At 72.7% G+C, this 19,395-nt stretch overlaps 2 protein-coding genes across 2 annotated transcripts; one reads left to right on the top strand and one right to left on the bottom strand.

Annotated features, from left to right (window-relative positions):
- Positions 1–156: 156 nt before the first annotated feature.
- OPLAH (5-oxoprolinase, ATP-hydrolysing) lies at positions 157–11,743 on the top strand. Its single transcript, XM_052786823.1, is given in 36 exon segments — positions 157–205; positions 208–335; positions 904–1,044; positions 1,046–1,096; positions 1,689–1,803; positions 1,900–1,931; positions 1,933–2,024; positions 2,113–2,209; positions 2,211–2,258; positions 2,260–2,310; positions 2,547–2,567; positions 2,569–2,673; positions 2,675–2,719; positions 2,785–2,826; positions 2,828–2,925; positions 3,072–3,139; positions 3,223–3,341; positions 3,343–3,492; positions 3,586–3,698; positions 4,346–4,516; positions 4,606–4,743; positions 5,638–5,698; positions 5,700–5,768; positions 5,873–5,985; positions 6,400–6,551; positions 6,700–6,860; positions 6,949–7,050; positions 7,149–7,323; positions 8,032–8,216; positions 8,285–8,416; positions 8,529–8,663; positions 9,437–9,586; positions 10,143–10,300; positions 10,394–10,554; positions 10,627–10,724; positions 10,799–11,743. Coding segments are annotated over 36 exon segments (3,879 nt in total). The 3' UTR covers positions 10,952–11,743.
- Positions 11,744–13,035: 1,292 nt separating this feature from the next.
- On the bottom strand, positions 13,036–18,985 carry LOC128142081 (sphingomyelin phosphodiesterase 5-like). Its single transcript, XM_052787734.1, has 8 exons — positions 18,534–18,985; positions 14,968–15,950; positions 14,788–14,860; positions 14,517–14,657; positions 14,348–14,437; positions 14,172–14,235; positions 13,511–13,664; positions 13,036–13,432 (listed from the first exon to the last, which is right to left on the bottom strand). The coding sequence occupies exons 1-8, from the start codon at positions 18,559–18,561 to the stop codon at positions 13,337–13,339; spliced, it is 1,629 nt and encodes a 542-aa protein (XP_052643694.1). The 5' UTR covers positions 18,562–18,985; the 3' UTR covers positions 13,036–13,336.
- Positions 18,986–19,395: the final 410 nt, after the last annotated feature.

A 19,395-nucleotide genomic window follows, 5' to 3' on the forward strand; every position in this document is an offset into this window, starting at 1 on the left:
GGGGCCGGTGCTCGGCGCTGCCCGGGCGGGGGGGAGCGGTGGGGACCGGGGACCGAGCACCGGACCGAGCACCGGACCGAGCCGGACCGAGCCGTTCCGAGCCGTACCGAGCCGTACCTGGCCGTCCCGTCCCGTCCCGTGCGGTCCGGTCCCGCCATGGCAGCGGCAGCGGCAGCGGGCCCCGGCGGGTTTCAGTTCGCCATCGACGCGGCGGCACTTTCACCGACGTCTTCGCCCGCTGCCCCGGCGGTCGCGTCCGCGTCCTCAAGCTGCTCTCCGAGGACCCGGGCTACGGAGACGCTCCCACCGAGGGCATCCGTCGCGTCCTGCAGGAGGTGCCGCCGCCGGATCCCCCCCGGGACCCTCTCGCGAAGCCCCCCCCCCGGGACCCCACGGGACACCCCCCCGGGACACCCCCCGGGACACCCCCGGACCCCGCCGGGACCCCCCCCCACAATCCATCTGGGACTCCCGGGACCCCCCCCATAGGATCTTCTCAGGACCCTCCCCCTGAGTCCGTCCCCCCGGGACACCCCCGGGATCCTCAGGACCCCCCGGGACCATCCCCTGAGACACTCCCCTGGGACACCCCTGAACCGTGCCGGGACCCCCCCCCAGAACCCCCCCGGGACACCCCAGGATCTCGCCAGGACCCTCCCCCCAGGACCCTCCCTGAGACACCCCCCCCCCCCGGACCCCCCCCAAGACCCCAGACCAGCCCTGTGTCCCCCTCCCAGGGCTGGGGGTTGGGGCAGCCTGGTCTGGTCCGGACCCCCGCCCACCCTGTGCCGGGGGGGCCGTGGGGCTGGGGGTCCACCGTGGGTGGTGTGGGGCTAGGGGTCCACGGTGGGGCTGGGGGGGGTCCGCGGTGGGTCGGTGGGCTGAGGCCTGGGGTGCCGGCAGGAGAGTGGGGTGGCGGTGCCGCGGGATCGACCCCTGGACGCCTCCGGCATCGAGTGGATCCGCATGGGCACCACGGTGGCCACCAACGCGCTGCTGGAACGCCGGGGCGAGCGCCTGGCCCTGCTGGTCACCCGCGGCTATCCGCGACCTCCTCCACATCGGCAGCCAAGCCCGTCCCCGCATCTTTGACCTGGTGAGGGCCGGCACTCGCCGCGGGCACCCGCGCCGGCGCGGGGTTGGGGCGGCACGTTCCCATGGCCCACACCCTCTGGGAAGGGTGTGCCACGTCCCCGTGTCCCGCACTCTCTGGGCTTGGGGCAGCCCACCCCCGTGACCCGCAACCGCCTGCAACCGGGCTGGCACGTCCCCGTGACCGGCACCATCCAGGCTTGGGGCAACGTTGTCCCCACGCGACCCACGCCGTCCGGGCTCGGGCTGGCACGTCCCCGTGCGACGCGTGCCGTCCGAGCTCGGGGCGTCGTGTCCCTGCGTGACCCGCGCCGTCCCAGCTCGGTGGGGGCCCGGCGCGTCCTTTGCCCGCCGCGGACGTCCTTGGCGGGGGGCGGGAAGTCCCCGGATCCCGGGTGCCGCGTCCCGTGAGCGCCGCTGGGCCCCCCGCCACGGCCCCGCGCCAGCCCCGGCCCCGCGCCAGCGCCACGCCGCGCGCCGCCCCGGCCGGCCGGGAGCCAGTGGCAGCGCGGTGAGGCCGGCGCGTCCCCGAGCGGGGCGGCGGGGTGTCCCGCGGTGGCCCCCCGGGGTGACGTCCCCGTACCCTCCCCACGCAGGAGGTGGCGGTGCCCGAGGTGCTCTACGAGGAGGTGATCGAGGTGGACGAGCGGCTGATCCCGCACCAGCCCGGCTGCCGCCTCCCGGGGAAGGAGACCCTCCCGCTGCTCGAAGGTGGGGACCGCCGCCACGGCCGTGGGGAGGGCAGCCGGGCTCGGTGGGGTGGCATCCCCCCGTGACCCCCTCCTGGGACCCTCCGGCTGTCCCCAGGCTCCACGGGGGCATCCCTGCTGGTGCAGCGGGCCGCTGGAGCTGTCGGCGCTGCGGCGGGAGCTGGAGGGGGTGCTGGCCCGCGGCATCCGCAGCCTGGCCGTGCTGCTGCTCCATTCCTACGCGTGAGTCCCGGGGTAGGGGGGGGGAACGGGGAGGGGGGGACCGCAGCCGGACCCCCACACCCGACACCGTCCTCGGTCTCCCCGGCAGCTGGCCCGGCCACGAGGAGCAGGTCGGGGCGCTGGCGCGGGAGCTGGGTTTCCGGCACGTCTCCCTCTCCTCCGCGGTGGCGGCCATGGTACGGGCTGGTGCCGAGGGGCTACACGGCCTGCGCCGATGCCTACCTCACCCCCCTGCATCCACCGCTACCTGGAGAGCTTCCGCGCCGGCTTCGCCCACCAGCTGCGGGTGAGTGGGGCTGCCGGGACCCCCCGCGTGGGCACCCATCCCGGTGGGACCTCCCCTGTGGACACCCATCCTGCCAGGACCCCCCCCATGGGCATCCGTTCCACCGGGAACCCCTACGGGCACCATCCCACCGGGACCCTCCGGCAGCGGCCCATCCCACCGGGATCCCCCGCCGGGCGCCTATCCTGCCGGGACCCCCCTGCGAGCACCCATCCCACGGGGCCCCCCACCCGCAGGAGGTGCCGGTGCTGTTCATCGCGCTCGGACGGGGGGCTCACCCCCATGCAGCACTTCAGCGGGGCCCGCGCCATCCTCTCGGGCCCGGCCGGCGGCGTGGTGGGCTACGCCATGACCACCTACCGCCGCTGAGGACGGGCAGCCCGTCATCGGCTTCGACATGGGAGGTTGAGCGGGGGCCGGGGCGGGGGGGCCGGGCTGGGGGGGTCCGGCCGGGGCTGAGCCGCGCCTCCCCAGGTACCGTCGACGGACGTCAGCCGCTACGCCGGCGAGTACGAGCAACGTCTTCGAGGCCAGCACCGCCGGCGTCAGCATCCAGGCGCCGCAGCTCGACATCAACACCGTGGCGGCCGGCGGCGGCTCCCGGCTCTTCTTCAGGTGGGTGGGGGCTCTTGGGCACCCATGGGTGCCCCGGCCAGGGCACAATGGGACGAGGGGGCTCGGCCGAGCCTGGGTCCGGCCTGGCCGTGGCACAGCGGGCCATGGCCGGGACCCTCCTGCTCCCGCCGGCATCTCCCCTCCAGGTCCGGGCTCTTCGTGGTCGGCCCTGAGTCGGCGGGTGCCCACCCCGGTCCAGCCTGCTACCGCAAGGGTGAGTGGCCGCGGGTGAGTGGCCGCTGGTGCCGGCGGGTGCCGTACCGCGGTGCCGCGCTCACCGTCCCCGTCTCGGCGCAGGGGGTCCGCTGACCGTCACCGACGCCAACCTCTGCCTGGGCCGCCTGCTCCCCGAGTACTTCCCCCGCATCTTTGGTCCGGGCGAGGACCAGCCGCTGTGCCGGGAGACGGCGGCGCGGGCATTCCGGGACCCTGGCCGCCCGCATCGATGCCTTCCTAGCCGGCACCACCGCCGGTGCCCGTCAACCGCTCTCGGTGGAGGAGGTGGCCATGGGCTTCGTGCGGGTGGCCAACGAGGCCATGTGCCGGCCCATCCGCGCTCTGACGCAGGTTGGGGTGGCCCTGGGGCAGGGCAGGGGGGGGCTGCGGGTGCCCGGTGCCGCCGCCGGCGTCACCCCCCCGTGTGTGTCCCCCCCACGCCAGGCACGGGGCCACGACACCGCCCGCCACGTGCTGGCCTGCTTTGGGGGTGCGGGGGGGCAGCACGCCTGTGCCATCGCCCGCGCCCTGGGCATGAGCAGGGTCTTCATCCACAAGTAGGTGCATGGCAGGGTGGGGGGGGGCTCCGTGGGGACCCCCCCTCTGCCGGAACTGCCGGACGGGGGGGCTGGTCCCACTGGGGTGGGAGCACCTGGGGGGGTGTCGGGATGTTCCCAGCGTCTGGGTGGATGGTGTGAGGTTGGGGGGCTCTGGCTTGCCCCCCCTCCGCCAAGACAGATGCATTGGGTTTGGGGGTGTCCCTGTCCCTGGGTGGGTGTGTTGGGTTTGGGGGTGCCCCGGTCCCCAGGGGGTTGGATTGGGTTTGGGGGTGTCCCAGGTCCCCAGGTGGGTGTGTTGGGTTTAGGGGTGCTCCCATCCCCACGGGGAGGTGCTGGGTTTGGTGGTGCCCCTGGGCACAGGGTTTGGGGGTGCCCTGGTCCTCAGGTGGATGCACTGGATTTAGGGGTGTCCCAGCCCCCCAAATGGATGCACTGGGTTTTGGGGATGCCCCTGGGTGCAGGATTTGGGGGTCCCGTCCCCGGAAGGATGCACTGGGTCCCACAAGTAGGGTGTATTTGGGGGGTGCCCCTGTCCCCAGGTGGTTTCGTTGGGTCTGGGGGTGCCTGGGGGTGGGGGGGGGGGTCGCGGTCCCCAGGAGGCGGCGGCAGGGGGCACGGCAGCGTCGCGGGTGGGCGTCACGCAGGTACAGCGGGATCCTGTCGGCGTACGGGCTGGCGCTGGCGGACGTGGTGCACGAGGCGCAGGCGCCCTGCGCCCTCCGCTACGAGCCGGCCGCCTTCCCCCGGCTGGACGGGCGCATCGCCGCGCTGGAGCGGGAGTGCCGGGACGCGCTGCGGGCGCAGGGCTTCACCGGGTGAGCCGTCAGGGGTCCTGGGGCGGGGGGACGGGAACGCCGGGATGATGCCGATGCCATTCCCCCTCGCTGATGGGGCTGCCCCGCAGGGAGCAGATCCGCACGGAGGCTTTCCTGCACCTGCGCTACGAAGGCACCGACTGCGCCCTGATGTGCTCGGCCAAGGGCCACCCACCCACCCCGCGCTCCTGCCGCTCCGGAGACTTCCACGCCGCCTTCACCAGCCGGTCCGTCCCGGCGCCACCATCCCCGTCCCAGCACCGCGATCCCCATCCCAGTGCCGCAATCCCCGTCCCAGTGCCGCAATCCCCATCTCAACGCTGTGATCCCCATCCCAGCGCTGCCATCCCCAACCCAGCACCACAATCTTCATCCCGGCACCATGTTCCCCAACCCAGCACCGCGATCCCCATCCCAGTGCTGCAATCCCCGTCCCAGTGCTGTGATCCCCATCCCAGCGCTGCCATCCCCAACCCAGCACCACAATCTTCATCCCAGCACCACAATCTTCATCCCAGCACCATGTTCCCCAACCCAGCACCGCGATCCCCGTCCTGGCACCGCAATCCCCATCCTACCACCACGATCCGTGTCCTGGCACCACGATCCCTGTCACTGCGCCACGATCCTTGTCCCAGTGCTGCAATCCCCATCCCAGCACCACAACCCCCCCATCCCAGCACCGCGATCCCCATCCTGGCACTGCAATCCCCATCCTACCACCATGATCCGTGTCCTGGCACCATGATCCCTGTCCTGGCACCACAATGCCCGTCACTGCGCCACGATCCTTGTCCTAGTGCTGCAATCCCCATCCCAGCACCACAATCCCCCATCCCAGCACCGTGATCCCCATCCTGGCACCGCAGTCCCCATCCTACCGCCATGATCCATGTCCTGGCACTATGATTGCCGTCACTGCGCCACGATTCTTGTCCCAGTGCTGCAACCCCCGTCCCACCACCACGATCCCCGTCCCAGCACCGCAATCCCCGTCCTGGCACCACGATCCCCATCCTGACACTGCGATCCCCGTGCCGGCACCGCCGCACCATGCCGGGGGTGGCTGGGCGTCTCCCGGTCCCCCCTCGCCGCAGCTGGCGCCCGCTCCCACCCCGCAGGTACATGGTGGAGTTTGGCTTCACCATCCCCGACCGCCCCGTGGTGGTGGACGACGTGCGGTGTGCGCGGCACCGGCAGCAGCGGCATCAGCTGCGAGACCCCCCTGGCCCCCAGCGGGAAACCGGCCCGCGTGGAGACGGTGAGGGCGGGGGGGGTCTGGGGGGGCCCGGGAGGGTCCCAGGGGGGCAGGGGATGACCCGGCGTGGGGCTGGGGGCTCGGGCTGGGTCCTGCAGGTGACACAGTGCTACTTCGAGGAGGGGTACCTGGAGACGCCGGTGTTCCTGCTGGAGGAGCTGGCCTGCGACCACACCGTCCCCGGCCCCGCCATCATCATCGACAAGAACAGGTAGGGACCCCAGGGTGACAGTGGGGACCCCCGGGTGACAGCAGGGCCCTGGGGGGCTGGCGGGGACCCCAGGGTGACAGCAGGACCCCAAGGAGCTGGCGGGGACCCCAGGGTGACAGCAGGACCCCAGGGGACTAGCAGGGACCCCAGGGTGACAGTGAGACCCGGGGGGCTGGTGGGGACCCCGGGGACATGGCAGAGACCCCAAGGAGCTGGCGGGGACCCCAGGGTGACAGCGGGACCCCAAGGAGCTGGTGGGACCCCAGGGAGCTGGTGGGGACCCCGAGGAGCCAGTGGGAACCCCACGAAGCCAGCAGGGACCCTGGGGAGCTGTCAGGGACCCCGGGGAGCCGGCGGGACCCCGGGAAGCCCCGCGCCCCTCCAGCTCCCGGTGCCACCGCCTGTCTCCCCCAGCACCATCGTGGTGGAGCCGGGCTGCACCGCCAGCCTCACCCGCTTCGGCGACGTCTGCATCGCCGTCGGCTCGGGGTCCCCGCGCCCTGTCGGCCCCCAGCTCGATGCCGTCCAGCTCTCCATCTTCTCCCACCGCTTCATGAGCATCGCAGGTGGGGGGGGGCTGCCCCCCAGCCATGCCTGGGGCAGGGGGATGTGGCGGCTGGGGTTTGCCGGGGATGGGGGACGGGACGAGGGGGGCTCTGTGGGGCAGGGACCCCCTCGTGAGGGTCCGCCGCGTTCCCCCCCCGCCCCCCGCAGAGCAGATGGGCCGGATCCTGCAGCGGACGGCCATCTCCACCAACATCAAGGAGCGGCTGGACTTCTCCTGCGCGCTCTTCGGGCCGGACGGGGGGCTGGTGTCCAATGCCCCCCACATCCCCGTCCACCTGGGCGCCATGCAGGAGACCGTCCAGTTCCAGGTAGGAGAGTCCCCAGGGACCCCCCCCTGCTCCAGGACCCCCCCCCCCCCACCGGGGACCCGCTCAGCCCTTCCCGGTGCCGCTGCAGATCCGCAACCTGGGTGAGGACCTGCGGGAGGGGGACGTCATCCTGAGCAACCACCCCTGCGCGGGGGGCAGCCACCTGCCCGACCTCACCGTCATCACCCCCGTGAGTAGGGGCCGGGGGCGCGGGACCCCCACCCTGGGACACCCCCGGGGTGCAGGACCCCCCGCCAAGACACCGGCTCAGCGCCGGGCTCTCCCCAGGTCTTCTGGCCGGGCATCCCCAAGCCCGTCTTCTTCGTGGCCAGCCGCGGGCACCACGCGGACATCGGGGGCATCACCCCCGGCTCCATGCCCCCCCACTCCAAGGCGCTGCGTGAGGAGGGGGCCGTCTTCGTCTCCTTCAAGCTGGTGAAGGACGGTGTCTTCCAGGAGGAGGGTGGGTCTGCGCCGGGATGGTGGGGATGCGGTGGGGGTGTGGTGGAGACGGCAGGGATGGTGAGGATGGTGGGGATGCGGTGGGGACGGTGGGAATAATGAGGATGGTGGGGACGCGGTGGTGATGGTGAGGACGTTGGGGATGGTGGAGGCATGGTGTGGACAGCGAGGACATGGTGGGGATGTGCTAGGAACATGGTGGGGATATGGTGTGGACATGGTGGGGATGATGAGGACGTCGGGGATGTGGTAGGGATGGTGGGGACGTGGTGGGGACAGTGGGAACACGGTAAGGATGGTGGGGATGCAGTCAGGATGGCAGGGACGGCAGGGATGCAGTGGGGACATGGTGGGGACGGTGGGATTGCGGTGGGGACACGTTGAGGACAGCAGGGACATGGTGGGGATGGTGGGGACACGGCAGGGATGTGGTGGGGATGCGGTGGGGATGGTGGGGACACGGGGATGGCAGGGACATGGTGGGGACGGCGGGGATGCGGTGGGGACACGTCAGGGACAGCAGGGACATGGTGGGGATGACGGGGATGCAGTGGGGACACGGGGACAGCAGGGACATGGTGGGGATGGCGGGGACATGGTGGGGACACGTTGGGGACACGTTGGGGACAGCAGGGACGTGGTGGGGATGGCGGGGACGCGGTGGGGCCGGGCACCCTCCGCCCCGCCGCCGCTCACTCGTCCCCCGCAGCGGTGACGGAGGCCCTGATGGCGCCGGGCCGCGTCCCCGGCTGCAGCGGGACCCGGAACCTGCAGGACAACCTGTCGGACCTGCGTGCCCAGGTGGCCGCCAACCAGAAAGGGATCCAGCTGGTCACCGAGCTCATCCGCTTCCACGGCCTCCCCGTCGTCCAGGCGTACATGGCCCACATCCAGGTGGGACCCGCCGGACCCCCCGGCCCCCCCGGTCCCCCCGGCCCCGCCGTGACGCCCGCCGTCCCCAGGCCAACGCCGAGGTGGCCGTGCGGGAGATGCTGAAGGGTTTCGCCGCGCGTTGGGGCACCGCGGTGGAAGCCGAGGACCGCATGGACGACGGTTCGCCCATCCGGCTGCGGGTGCAAGTGGATCCCCAGGAGGTGAGCGGGCGGCCCTGGGACGTGGGACATCCCCCCACCCCCAAGATGGGGTTTGGGGGACCCCCCCCGGGATGGGATGCGGGGCTACCCCTCGTCCCCGCTGTCCCCGCAGGGCAGCGCCGTCTTCGACTTCTCGGGCTCGGGGCCAGAGGTGTACGGGAACTGCAATGCCCCCCGCGCCATCACCCTCTCTGCCCTCATCTACTGCCTGCGCTGCATGGTGGGCCAGGACATCCCCCTCAACCAGGTGGGCGCCGGACCCCCAGGCTGCAAAAGCCCTGGGCTGCGGGACCCCCGGGATGCGGGACCCCCTGGGCTGCGAAAGCCCTGGGCTGTGGGACCCCCAGGGCTATGGGACCCCCTGGGCTGCAACAGCCCCAGGCTTTGAAACTCCCAGACCCCTGGGACCCCCAGGCTGTGGGACCCCAGGGCTGTGCAACCCCAGGGCTGCAGGACCCCCCAGGCTGCAGGACCCCCCTGGGCTGCGAAACCCTTGGGCTGCAAAAGCCCTGGACTGCAGGACCCCCGGGCTGCAAAACCCCCCAGGCTGGGAAACCCCCTGGGCTGCGAAAGCCTAGGGCTGTGGGACCCCCCAGGCTGTGGGACCCCCTGGGCTTTGAAACCCCCAGGCTTTGAAACCCCCAGGGCTGTGGGACCCCCAGGGCTATGGGACCCCCCCTGCATCCCCCTGCCAAGCAGGGCAGAGCCCCCCAAGGAGCCCCAGGCAGGCGCTGTTGGGGGGAGCTGCCAGCCTAGTGCTGCCCTGGGGGGTGAGGTGGTCCTGGGACCCCAATCCCCTGGGGTGGGGGGTCCTGGGACCCTGTTCACCTAGGGAGGTGCTCTGGGACCCCAATCCCCTGGCTCGGGGGGGGTCCTGAGACCCTGCTCCCCTGGGGTGGGGGTCTGAGCCCCTGCTCCTCTGGGGCAGGAAGATGGGGGGGGGGCTCGGGGTGCTGCAGGTGTGGGACAGGATCCGTTTGGGGGGCCAGCTGGGTCCGATGGGTGTCGTGTCCCCCCCAGGGCTGCCTGGCCCCCGTGCGGGTGGTCATCCCCAAGGGCTCCATCCTGGACCCCTCGCCCGAGGCCGCTGTGGTGGGGGGCAACGTCCTGACCTCCCAGCGGGTGGTGGACGTCATCTTCAGGGCCTTCGGGGTCTGTGCCGCCTCCCAGGTAGGGACCAGGGTGACGGGGGGTCCCGGGGGTCCCAGGGGCCAGGGTGCTGGGGGTCCTGGGGGCCAGGGGTCCCAGGCATTCAGGGTCCCAGGGTGCTAGGGGTCAGGGGTGCCAGGGCGTCCTGGGCATCAGGGGTCCTGGGAGTCTTGGGGTTCAGGGTTCCTGGGGTGCCAGGGGTCAGGGGTCCTGGGAGTTGGGGGTCCTGGGGGTCCCAGGGGTCTGGGGTGCTGAGGGTCCCAGGGGGTGGGCGTGCTGGGGGTCCCAGGGGTTGGAGATCCTCGGGATCCCAGGTACTGGGGGGTCAGGGGTCCTGGGGGTCACAGCGGTTGGGGGGTCTGGGGGGTTGGGAGTCCCAGGAGAGCTGGGCGTCCCAGGACTCACGGGTCCTGGGGGTCTGGGGTCCCAGGGGTTGGGGGTCCCGGGGGTCCAGGGTGCTGGAGGCTGGGGGTCCTGGGCTGCCAGGGATCGGGGGTCCTAGGGGTCTGGGGTGTTGGGGGTCAGACTCCCCAGCTGGGGTTGTGGGGGCCCCCCGCACCCTCCCCTGTGCCCTCAGGGCTGCATGAACAACGTCACCTTCGGGAACGAGCGGGTGGGCTACTACGAGACGGTGGCGGGGGGCGCGGGGGCCGGCCCGCGCTGGCACGGCCGCAGCGGGGTCCACACGCACATGACCAACACCCGCATCACCGACCCCGAGATCCTGGAGCAGCGGTGAGCGCCGGGGGGAGCACGGGGGGGGCTGCCGGGGCCCCGCCGGCGCACTGACCCCCCGTGTCCCCGTCGTGTGTGTGTCCCCCCACCCAGGTACCCCGTGGTCCTGCAGCGCTTCGAGCTGCGTCGGGGCTCGGGGGGCGCGGGGCGCTGCCGGGGGGGTGACGGGGTGATCCGGGAGCTGCTCTTCCGCGAGGACATGGTGCTGTCGGTGCTGAGCGAGCGCCGCGCCGTCCGTCCCTACGGCCTGCGAGGTGAGCGGGGACCCCCACAGCCCCCCAACGCCCCCCATCAACCCCTGACCCCCCCCCCTTTCTGCCGGTTAGGGGGCAGCCCCGGCGCCCCGGGGCTCAACCTGCTGCTGCGCCGCGATGGCCGAACCATCAACCTGGGCGCCAAGACGTCGGTGCCGGTGGAGCCGGGGGTGAGCGGCACGTGGGACCCCCCCCCCATGCTCCCCCCAGCACCCCCTGACACCCCATCTTCTCCCCGGTGCAGGACATCTTCCGCCTGCAGACCCCCGGCGGGGGCGGCTTCGGCTCCCCCGGGGAGGGGGGGGACCCCGAGGAGGCCGCCGAGCCGCCGGCACCCCGGAGCTTTGCCGAGCGCGGGAGCGTCTTCGAGTACCGGCGGGCGCAGGAGGCCGTCTGAGGGTCCCTGCCCCCCCGAACTGCGGCCGTGGGGCGGCCCCGGCCCCGGCTACGCACACCCCGTGGGGCAGCCCCCCAACCCCAGGTACGCACAGTCCGTGGGGCAGCCCCCCCATTCCTAGATGCGCACAGTCTGTAGGGCAGCCCCCCAACCTCAGATACGTACAGTCCATGGGGCAGCCCCCCCAACTCCAGCTACGCACACCCCAAGAAGCATCCCCCCCGCTCCCAGCTATGCACACTCTGTGGGGCAGCCCCCCCCCCGTTACTAGATACGCACAGTCTATAGGGCAGCCCCCCACCCTAGCTATGCACGCTCTGTGGGGCAGCCCCCCAACCTCAGATATGCACAGTCCATGGGGCAGCCCCCCCCCCATTCCTAGGTACGCACAGTCTATATAGGGCAGCCCCCCCCCCAGCTATGCACACTCTGTGGGGCAGCCCCCCCCATTCCTAGGTACGCACAGTCTATAGGGCAGCCCCCCACCCCAGCTATGCACACCCCAAGGGGCAGCCCCCATCTCCACGCCTCAGGCTCCTGCCCCCCCCACCCCAATGGGACCAGAGGGTCGCCCCACCGTGGGGCAGGGCAAGGGGTCTCACAGTGGGGCAGCCTCTCCCCCCCCCCCGGCACTGCCCCTGGGTTCCCACGCTTGTGCCTCACTGCACTGGGGGCTCGGCCCCTCCATCCAGGGGGGGCCAAGCCCTGGGTGTGGGGGTCTCCCCCCACCTCTGCCCCACTCCTCCCCAGCTCGGTGCCTTCCAATAAATGAGCCTTCGGGCCCTTCCCGCATGGCTGTGTGCGTGGCGGGGGGGGTGCACTGGGGGGGGGTCTCTGCCAGGCAGCCCCTGCCCCAGGGGGTCCCCAGGGAGCAGAGCCCAGGGGTCCTCGGGGAATGGTCCCCAAGGGTCCCTATGGAATGGTCCCCAAGGTCCCTGCCATGCAGGTCCTGGGGTGCCCCCAGTAGCCCCCTCCCATTTTTCGGGGGCTGAGGCAGCACGGCCAGGCCCCTCTCAGTTTGGGGGCTGGTGTGGGGCTGGAATGGGGTTAAGGGCACATGTGGGGCTGGGCATGGCTCCCGGGGGCTGCAGAGGTCGTGCCCAGCCTGGGGCTGGGGGACCCGCTGCGCTCCCCCTGCAGCTGCAGCACCCAATGCAGCACCCAGCACCCCGTACAGCACCCAATGCAGCACCCAGCACCCAGCGCAGCACCCAGCACCCCATATAGCATCCGATGCAGCACCCAGTGCAGCACCCAGCACACTGTACAGCACCCAATGCAGCACCCAGCACCCTGCGCAGCACCCAGCACCCCATGCAGAACCATGTAGGATCCAGGGCCTGGATGGAGTAGCTGCCACTGTGGAGGCTGGTGCCGGTGCCGGTGCTGGTGCCAGTGCCAGTGCCAGGCTCCACACCCACCGGTTCGGTGCCCAGCAATGGGGGGGGCTGTGCAATGGTGGGGGTGGCCTTCCACACACTGCTGAGGCCCTCTGCAATTTGGGGCTCCGTGCCACGGTGGGGGGGGTCCCACCATGCCTTCATGGATGCACCCCCATCCCGTGGTGACCCCCACAGTGTGGGACCCGGGGTGCTGACGGCCCTCGGTGACCCGGTGAGCACCGCGGGCAGCAGGATGTGTCGCCATCCTCACCCACCCCATGAGAGGGGGGGTCCCACAGGGTGGGGGGGGGCGGTGTGACGGTGAGTGGGTCCAGGGGATGGCCATGGGGCAGCCCCCCGGGTGCAGGGGGGCTCTAAGCTGAGGGGGGCACCCCCCTCGCTGCCAAAGGGCCCCGCTGACCCCCAGGCTGAGGGCAGCCCGGGGAGGGGGGCACTGGCCAGCTGCACCCCAAGACCCTCCTGCACCCCCAGCCCCACTGAGCCCGTGGGAGCTCTGCCCCACGCGCCTGGGCTGGCTCCTCTGCCCTCTCCCCCTGCAGTGGGGACCCCCCCCCGCCCCGCTCGGGGGGGTCCGGCCACACCATCGCTCCCCCCTACCCCAGTCCCTGCCCTGGCAATTGGGGGAGCAGCCCCCCCCACACCGTGGGGCCGATGCCGGTGCAGCTCCAGGCTTTTATTTCCCTCCGGTTGTTAAAACCGCGGCTGGCGCCAGCACTGCCAGACCGCTGCCCTGCCCGCCACGGCACCGAGGGGCTGTGATGGTGGGCACAGCCACACACCGCGGCAGCCCCGCCGCGTCCGACGGGACGCCGGCACACGTTGGCGCAACTGACTCGCGTGGGGTCCAGGAGCCGTCCCCGTGGGGTTCCAGCACCCCACTCGTGTGCCGGTGGGCCCGGAACCCCCCCGAGGTGTGCCCGGTGCCGGCTCCGGTGCCGGGGGGATGCGCCGGGTGGGCGGCCGCAGCTTTCGCGACGGCGGCTCAGGGGGACACGGGGGTCACGTCGAGCCGCAGGGCCACGGGCAGGTGGTCAGAGCGGGTGGCTAGCTGGGTGATGAAGGAGACCCCCGCCACCTCCTGCCGGGGAGAGGGGCCGTCAGGGCAGGGGGGACAGGGGGGCACGGGCACCCCCCACCCTGCCGCGCTGGCACTCACCGTCTGCAGCGGCAGGGCCCCATGGTGCTGGCGGTAGAGGACGTAATCCACGCGCCGGCCCTGCCAGGGTCCGGGGGCTGCCGGGTCGGGTTGCCCGCTGGAGAGGATCGGGCCCGCCAGGTACTGCTGCTGCCCCGCCGGCTGCGAGAGGGTCCTGCGGAGCGGGGACGCGGTGGCACGGGGATGCGGTGGCGTGGGGACGCGGTGGCGCAGGAACATGGTGGCATTGGGACGTGGTGGAATGGGGGCATGGTGGCACGAGGACACGGTGGCAAGGGAACAGGGTGGAATGGTGGCACGGGGACATGGTGGCACGGGGATGCATTGGCACAGGGACGCGGTGGCATGGGGACATGGTGGCACAAGGTCATGGTGGCATGGGGATGCAGCGGCACGGGGAGGTGGTGGCACAGGGACGGCGTGGTGGCATGAGGCCACGGTGACACAGGGACACGGTGGCATGGGAATGCAGTGGCACGAGGACGTGGTGGCACGGGGAGGTAGTGGCACGGGGATGGAGGGACCCCCGTCGGTGGCATCACCCCCCTCTCTGGGCACGGTAGCTCGGCTGGAGCGTCCCCCTTCCCCACCCAGTGGCCTTTCCCGTGGGACCCCAGGCCTGTCCCCCCCCGTCCCCCCCGCCATATCCCCACCCCGTCACCTCTTCAGCTTCTCCGGGGTGGACACGGGCTCCTCATAGATCTTCAGGTAGTTGAGCAGGGTGCCTGCGGACGGGGACGGGCTGTGAGTGGGACCCCCGCCGCGTCCCCCCAACTCGGGGCTAGGGATGAGGGTGCCCTGGGGAGGGGGGCGAAGGTGGGGGAGGGCAGGTCCCACCTATGGCCCAGGGTGCGTCCTGCCCGGGCCCCCGGCGGCAGGGGTCCTGGTACACCTCGAAGAGCCGGTGCCTCTGGTTGAGCTCGTCACCTGCGGGGAGGGGGACAGGTCTCCGCCATCACTCCCCACCAAAAGCCGCCTGCCCCGCCACGGCCAGCCCCGTCCCCACCTCGGGAGCAGTTGTCGAAGTTGAGGTCCCCGCAGAGGACGTCGAAAGCCACCACGTCCCCGCGCTGCTCCTGTGCCTCCCGGAACTGCTGCAGCCAGCGCAGCCCCAGCGTCAGCTGCGCGTCCCGGATGGCGGCGTCGCCTGCGAGGGGTGGTGGCGGTGGGGGGGACACACACACATGGCGTCACCGCGCGGCTCCGGCAGCGCCGGCACCCCGCTTCGGCAGCGGCGGGTTGAAGCGCGGCCCCCCCCTCCCCGTCTCCCTCCTCACCTGCGGGTGCCTGCAGGTGGGTGCAGCCGACGTAGCCCACGATCCTCTGCCCCTGCGCCGAGCCCAGCAGCACCTGGGGGGACGCGGGACCCTCAGCGGGGAAATCCGGCGGGAGCAGGCAGCACCCTGCCTGCTGCCACGCGGCTGGGGGAAAGGAAGGGGGGGGGGGTCCCAGCTCACCTGGACGGCGAGCAGCCCCTTGGCGGCCAGGGCATCCTCACGGGCGCCGTTGGGGAAGCCGTGGTACCGCACGGCTAGCAGAGGGTAGCGGCTGGCCAGGAAGAGCCCGCTGTTGAGCAGCTTCAGCTGGCCGCCCCACAGCCCGCGGGCACCCACCTCGGAGAGGACGTGCGGGAAGGTGCCACCCAGCCACCGGCGCAGGCAGGCGGCAGCGCCCGCCTCGAAGACCTCCTGCAGGCAGATGAAGTCGGCGTCCGCCGGGAAACGCTCGGACAACACCGCCGGCACGGGCTCGGCCGCCTCCGCCGGCACGCTGCCGGGGGGCTGCCACGGGGTGTAGAGGGTTCCGCCGTAGCTGTTGGTCTCGCCGCGCCGCGGCTCAACGAGGCTGGCCCGGGCGCTGGGGGGGTCCGGCGGTGCCGGGGCGAGGTGGCGGGCGATGTAGGTGGCACGCTGCGGCGTCTGCCCCAGGTTGCTGAACTTGGCCAGGCCGCTGGGCAGCAGGCAGACGTTGGCGCTGATGAAGGTGAAGGACCGGCGCTGCCGTAGGTCCCACGGCTCCGCCGGCGCCGTACCTGCCGTGTACTGGTAGGCAAAGGGCCGCCGGGCCGCCTGCACCGGCAGCCACAGCAGCAGCCCCAGCGCGGCCAGGGGCAGCGAGAGCAGCAGCAGCGTGCTGTACGCCAGCCCGGCCAGCGCCTGACCGGTGCAGCCGCGGCACGACCCGCACCGGCTCTGCCGCTGCCGCCTCCGCTCGGCCGTCGTCCGCTGCAGGTCAAGGAGGCGGTTGACGACCCAGAAGCTGGGGGCCAGCAGTCCCGAGGCCAGGTGGTCCAGGGCCACCAGCGCCCGGTTGGGGAAGGGGGACTCCCTCAGCAGCATGGCCAGGGGGGGCTGGGATGGTGGGGGGCCGGGCAGGGGGCTGAGGGGGAGCCTGACGTCGCCCTGATCCTGCCTGGGAGCTCCGGTGCTGCCGGCACGACCTGTGGGAGAGAGACCCCGGGTCAGTCGGGGTGATGGGGACAGCGCAGCCGAGAGTGGGACACCCCCCCCCCATCCCATCCCGGCCACCGCGGCCGAGCCGCCACCGTGGGAACTTCCCGCGGCCAGGACCCTCCCACGCGTCCCCGGGGATCGTCCCACGCATCCCAGGGCTCTGCCGGGAGCGGAGCGAAAGCACCTGCAGAGTGTGTGTGTGGGGGGGGTGGCAGGGCTGAAGTGGGGGCTGCTGGCCCCCGCCATGTCCCTGCGGGGTCCCTGGGACCCCCAAAGCCTCCTCAGGCAAGCACAGCTGGGGGGCAAGCCTGGAGCCGGGACCCTGCGCTGAGCCCGGTCCTGCCCGGTGGCCCCGGCACCAGCCGCCCTCGCCACCCGCACCGGCTCCCGTCCCCCGCCGTAGCCCCACGGCTGCTCATCCCCGGGACCACCCCGCAGCCGCCCGCTCACCTGCCCGCCAGGCTCGGGGTGGGGGTCAGGGGCTGCCGTCCCCCCCGCCGCCGTCCCCGGGAGCCCTGCCGGCTGCCGGCACGGCACGAGATTGAGCCATGGCGAGGTGAGCCCCGGTCAGGCCAGGACTGGCCTGCCTGGCCCGACGGGTTCCCCGGCACCTCCGTGCCCTGCAGCCGCGCCACGGGGCAGGAACCGGCTCCTCGGCCGGACACCTCATGCCGCCTGCCCGCCTCCTCCTGCCCCTTCACCCGGCGCCCGGTGACTCCTGCCTGACTCTGCAGCCCCGTGCCATCGGACAGCCCGGCCATCCTGCCTTCCCGTGCCCAATGCCAGCATGGGATGGTGCCGGGAACTGGGGTCACTGGGGATGCTGGGGACACTAGGGATGCTGGGGTCGCTGGGGTCACTGGGGACACTGGGAACACTGGGGTCACTGGGACTGCTGGGGATGCTGGGGTCACTGGGGATGCTGGGGTCACTGGGGACAATGGGAATGCTGGGGATGCTGGGGATACTGAGGATGCTGGGGTCACTGGGGACACTGGGGTCACTGGGGATGCTGGGGATACTGAGGATGCTGGGGTCACTGGGGACACTGGGGTCACTGGGGATGCTGGGGTCACTGGGGACACTGGGGATGCTGGGGTCACTGGGGACACTGGGAACACTGGGGATGCTGGGGACACTGGGGTCACTGGGACTGCTGGGGATGCTGGGGTCACTGGGGATGCTGGGGTCACTGGGGACACTGGGAATGCTGGGGATGCTGGGGACACTGGGGTCACTGGGACTGCTGGGGATGCTGGGGTCACTGGGGATGCTGGGGTCACTGGGGACACTGGGAACGCTGGGGATGCTGGGGTCACTGGCCATGGTGGGGCCTCAGGGTGCCCTTGGCTCGGGGCCCGAGCTCCCCCTGGCCATGGGGCTGCCCCGTGCTCGCCCACCGGACCGGAGCTCTCGGCTGTGGCCGCTCCGGCTCTGTCCCGTCCCCAGGTGCCGGCCGTGGCACAGGGAGCTGCTCGGGGCTGCGCTGGCTGGTGGTGTCCCCAGCCCGGCAAGCGGGGCCTCGGCTCCGTGCCCTCTCCTGCCATGGGGGTCCCCTGGGCAGGACCCCTGGGCACCCCCCCGCTCTGGGACACGGCTGTGGGGCACGGTGCCCACCGCGCCGGCCCCGGCTTAGCGCCCGGCTCTGCTCCACGGCGGGAGCCCGGCACAGCCCTCTGCCCCACGGTGCCGTGGGTGGCTTGGGCGGCATGTGCGGCACGGGGTGACTCAACCCAGGTCCCGGCACTTCCCGGCCGTGCGGGCATCCCTGACTCCCACAGGAAGGTAATTTGCCATCACGGGACCGTGACTGTGTGGGGCCCGGCTGGGAGTGGCACCACCTGCGCGGCAGCACCGGAGCCGTGCCGGGGTCCCTGCACCCGCCTCGGCCCTCATCCGATGCGGCGCTGCCCGTGGAGGGGTCGGTGCCGACAGCCACCGCGTGCATCGACCCCGCGGCGCTGGCGGGGCCGGCGGGCTCTGCCCTGGTAGCCGGGGCAGCAGGCACTGCCCCGCGGTGCGGGCAGCGGGCATTGTTCTCGCAGGGTGACGTGGGCATCGCGCCCGCGGCGCTGGCAGCGGGCAGCAGCGTCGTCCCCGTGGTGCCGGCAGCAGCGGCGGACGTTGCCCCACGGCGCAGGCGGCGGCAGCGGACGTTGGCCCGCGGTGCAGGCAGCAGCCGCAGGCATTGCCCCACAGCGCTGGCAGCTTTGCCCCATCACACAGGGCACCGAGGGCCGTGTTTGCCCAGCAGCCGGGCGCGGCGGCCGAGCCCTCCCTGCTGCCGGGTGCCGCCCGTGCCGCGCTCTCCGGCAGCTCCGTCCAGGCCCTGCCTTCGGTGGCGGCCTTCGGTGGCCCGGGGGGGCAGCGGCACCGTGCCCCGGTGCTGGCGGGGCTGCTCCTTTCCCCCGAGGGCCAGGCAGTCCCCGAGCCGCCCGTGCTGGCTCCCTGCCCGTTCTGGCTCCCTGCCCGTGCCGGTTCCCTGCCCGTGCCGTCCCGCCGCCGCCGCCGCCTGTGCCGCTCCCCGGGGCCGTGCCACGTCCCGCGCCCCCCAAGCACCCCCGGCTCACCTCCGCGCCCCATGGCACTGGGGGCCATCGCCGATGGCACCAACGCCTCCGCCTCTCCGGAGGGGCCGGCACTGCCGCCACCCGCCGTCAGCTCAAGGCCACCGTCCGCTCGGGGCCACCGCTTGCTCGGCACGCCGCGGGCTCGGTGCGCTGCCGCTGCCAGCACCGGGAGCTCAACAGGTCACAAACATCCGCTCACCGCCGGGCCGGACCGGGCTTTAATTACCCACGGCCCCGGCCGTGCCCGGCTGCCATCCACCCCGGGCCGGCCGGCTGGCTGCATTCCTGTCGCGGGTGCGTGGCAAACGCCGCCCGCCGCCACCGACCCCGGCAGCCCCCGTCTCCCACCTCCGCGCCAGGTCGTGCCACCAGCCACGTGCCGGAGCGCCGCGGGCTGGGGACCGCGCGGGCAGGGGTCAGGCAGCGGCGGCGGGCAGGGGAGCCGGAGGCCACCGAGCTGCTGGCACTGCACCTTGCCGCCCGGTGAACACCCACAACTGGTTCTCCCAGGGCTGTAACCCCTTGTCTGCCGCGTCCTGCCGGCGCAGCCCGCGGGCATGCCGGGGGCCTGCCGAAGCAGGCAGGAGGCGGCCGCAGGCGGCGAGGATGAGGAGGGGAAGGTCGAGTGAGGAAGGGTCCGGGAGGGGTCACAGCCGCCTCCGCCGGCGCCGACGTACCCTGCCTGAACCCGCCACGGCGCTGCCAGATCACGGCATGACGGGGCGGGGGGCAGACCCCAGCGGTGCCCAGGGCCCCCAGACCCCACAGCCCCCCCCCCAATGTAGGACCACCTCCCCTTCTGCTTGGGGAGCCTTCACCCACGCCGCCCTCCCAGCCGCTGCCGTCGCCTTCTGGCTGTGCC

Source organism: Harpia harpyja, chromosome 5, assembly GCF_026419915.1.
Source record: "Harpia harpyja isolate bHarHar1 chromosome 5, bHarHar1 primary haplotype, whole genome shotgun sequence".
Classification (NCBI taxonomy): domain Eukaryota; kingdom Metazoa; phylum Chordata; class Aves; order Accipitriformes; family Accipitridae; genus Harpia; species Harpia harpyja.

Excerpts from the sequence above, each read along its gene's own strand:
- LOC128142081 (XM_052787734.1), bottom strand. The coding sequence starts at position 18,561 with ATGGCCCCCAGTGCCATGGGGCGCGGAG. Across the intron at positions 15,951-18,533 it reads CAGTGCCATGGGGCGCGGAG|GTCGTGCCGGCAGCACCGGA; the intron begins GTGAGCCGGGGG and ends TCTCTCCCACAG. Across the intron at positions 14,438-14,516 it reads CTTCGACAACTGCTCCCGAG|GTGACGAGCTCAACCAGAGG; the intron begins GTGGGGACGGGG and ends CCCTCCCCGCAG.